Raw genomic sequence first — 3199 nt, forward strand, 5'->3', positions numbered from 1 at the left:
GGGGGGGGGGCAGAATAATACTTAGTCTTGATCCCACTAATTGTCTTTTGCTAGTATTTTCGATAGCTTCAGTTGGTATGGCTCATGGTTTTTTTTTGGGGGGGGTTAAGTTTTGAGGGAGGAAAAAGGCTTGCTTCATGTTTTGAAAAAAAAATGTGTGATTACTTTGAAGTGTAACAATTGCACTCTGTATACAGACAAGTATGCATGGTACAAATGTGAGGTGTGCTGACAAAATGAGTTTTTTCTTGCAATCTACAAATGGAGATATTGTCCAACAATCAAAACTAGTGTCAAATTTATAGATTTTCTATTCTTATTTCATAGTTATAAACTCTTCACCTTCACTTTCAAGCGTGTTGTGTCTATTTAAATTGGGCTCGAATCCGAGCGAGAAGTAACTCATTTTGTCAACACGCTTCACAAATGGAGATTGCTTTAAGTCAAAGAACCAGCTCTAATTCGTAGAATTTGTCGTTTCAGCCATGGCATAGGCACCATCTGGATTGGCACAAGTTCTGGCCTCACACGGCACATCATGCTCAACGACATCACAATGTGAGTGCAGAACATCTTGGGGTTTTTTGTGAGGGGGTTTTCTTTTCTTTCTTTTTTTTGGGGGGGGACCCATGCCCAATTCTATCGTCCGGTGCTTTTGTGTCTAGTAATAACAACAAACTGTGCAGCGTTTTGGGTTCTTAAATTAGCAGATAGTCTTAGAGTAAACATACAGGAAAATGTTTTATATATTAATAAATACATGAATAAATAAGTAAATACATGCAAATATTATGTTTCTTCACTTTTATAACGTTTTTTGGTAAGTTCACATCTAAGTGTTGCCATAGCCCCAACTGGAGATGGTTGCATCAACTGGTTAGTAGTTAATTGTTAAGATCATGTTAGTCCTACATTCCTCGGCTCTTTCGAGTCACGAGATGGGCACCCTCTGTCCCGCTCCCTGGTGGAGTTATCTTTACAGTGCCAAGCCCAGAGCGTCTTGTTTCTGTGTTTCTATAGAAAATGATGACATGGTATAGGTTAAACGCCCCTATCAACACTATTAGTAGGGTTTTTATAAGAGGCGTGACCTCCGAGTTGAACGTCCACGTACGAAAGGACCGAGCCAATTAGAGAAATTCGTGTTAAGATTCTTTCCCAATGCTCCTCCTCACTCCAAGACTCAATAGCATGGCTTCTTTGGTGTTCCCTTCCTTTATCTATAACTACCTTAGTGGGTGGTTGTTGGGTGCTCTGGTGTGGTTTGCTTCTTCTTTCCTATCAAACATCTATCGTCCTGATCTCTCCTCCTTCTTTTTTTGTGCATGTTACTCTCTTGTACCACCTCTAATCTTCGGCCGGCACTCATTATGACCTTATTGTGTTGCAAGTGCCGTAACACTTTTACTAATACTAAACTAAACTAAAATAGTCAAGAAGGAGCGAACCACACTATAGTCCGATAGAGCGCCCGCCAACCACTTATAGGGAGGTCAAAGATTCGTAGAGCAATTTATTGTCAAATATCTCCTCAACTAACGAACACAGGTTCTCCAATTTTTGCACAGTGACTTGTATCAATTTGTCTTAACAGATCAGCATTTTTGTAAACACCTGCAAGGTGTGTTCTAGAAAATTCCTTAATAAATACAAATAGAGAATCCAGGTTGGTGCTTTCTACAGATTTGTAAATATTTATAGCTGGGGCAATATTGCGCTTTACAGCAAGTCCATCATGTTTTTCTAATCGGGACATTATGCTTATTGAACGCATGTTTTGAGAACCATTAGTGCAAAAATTGTGTCCACTATAAAAATATATTTCGTAACAAGTTTTGCAAGTAAAAAGTGTCCTTGATGAGCTGCGACGTAGGCCATAGGCGTAATCAAAATGTGTGTGAGAAGCGGGAAGTGCAGCGAACAATACCATTTTAGGCGTGACAGAGATTTCAAGTATTTTATATAAATTTATGAAGAAAAATCTTTTTAATCTAGCCCCAATTGTTCTGAAGAAATATGATTTAGTTAGACAAATTGATACGAACTGCTGTGCAACTTATGAATTACATTGATTCGCCTGTTAAAGAGATATTTGAGGAGAAGTTGTGCCACGAATTTTGACAGCACTATACGTGTTTCTCTTTACTCTATACGTTCTAATACTCAGCGTCTGTCTTTTCTCCAACCCACTTTAGGAACTGGATGGACTTTAATCTGGAGACCATCAAGAGCACGTACTACAAGCGGGCTGTGGACGGGCATGAAGACGGATACAAGTACGTCTTCACTGGGCCAGTCATCACGTCACAGAGTGAGTACTTAACCCTTCCAGCCCCAGCCATTGTTGTGCACTCCCTAACTCCAGTCCAAGCAAATACAGCGGTGTTTCAGAAAAAGAGGCTCACATTCTAAAATGTGATGTAGTATCTTTGTAATGAGGTTTAGATAATAGCATATAACAATGTTTAAATTAAAGGTAAATGAACATATACTATTATGAACATTAAAGTTTAAATTAGGTTCGCTAACTTCGAAAAATGCGCAAATTTGATACCCCCGGAAATTGAGAATATTACGCTCTTGGGATGGTGGGAGGTACAAGCGCTGCTGAAAATATGCGCGTATGGGGCTGAAAGGGTTAATAATACATTAATAATGATAGATAGCATAATTTTGTATAGCGCAAATCCCCTCACAACAGAAAGCTCTATGCGCTTCACAGTCTATACTATTACCCCAGCAGTAGAGGTGGGCAAAATCCGGATAATCTATAAGGATAACCGGATAATTCTCAATGAAATATCTTCTGAGTTCAGACTGTCTTGGCGAAGTGGGTGCACCCATTTGTTGAAGTGATTCTAACCCATTTGCCGAAGCGGTTCAGAGCATACTATTTGCCGAATGTGTGCACTAACATATTATCCGGATTTTGTTAAAGAGACTCATTACCCAACCCTACCCAGCAGACCTGAGAACATTCTGAAACAAACTCAACTTCCTGGGAAGCAAAGAGACGACAAGATACGAGTACTCTTCTCTTTGGATGGTTGGCTGCTGTAATTTCTGTTGTTGTTGCCGTTATTATCGAAAATTTGCTAGTGGGTACAGATTGTGAATTGTCATTTCTCTGCTCAGTTCTCTCTATTATTCTCTCTCTCTCTCTCTCTCTCTCTCTCTCTCTCTCTCTCTCTCTCTCTCT

At 39.6% G+C, this 3199-nt stretch overlaps 1 protein-coding gene across 1 annotated transcript in view; it reads left to right on the forward strand.

Annotated features, from left to right (window-relative positions):
* Nucleotides 1-2427, forward strand: part of LOC101847576 (voltage-dependent calcium channel subunit alpha-2/delta-3) — a gene marked incomplete in the record, with an annotated part of 27754 nt that extends 25327 nt beyond the window's left edge. Inside the window, 2 exon segments of the mRNA XM_013081103.2 lie at nt 484-558; nt 2196-2427. Of these exon segments, the coding sequence (XP_012936557.2) occupies nt 484-558; nt 2196-2412 (292 nt within the window).
* Nucleotides 2428-3199: the final 772 nt, after the last annotated feature.

This window comes from Aplysia californica, unplaced genomic scaffold (assembly GCF_000002075.1).
Source record: "Aplysia californica isolate F4 #8 unplaced genomic scaffold, AplCal3.0 scaffold00116, whole genome shotgun sequence".
NCBI classification, from domain to species: domain Eukaryota; kingdom Metazoa; phylum Mollusca; class Gastropoda; order Aplysiida; family Aplysiidae; genus Aplysia; species Aplysia californica.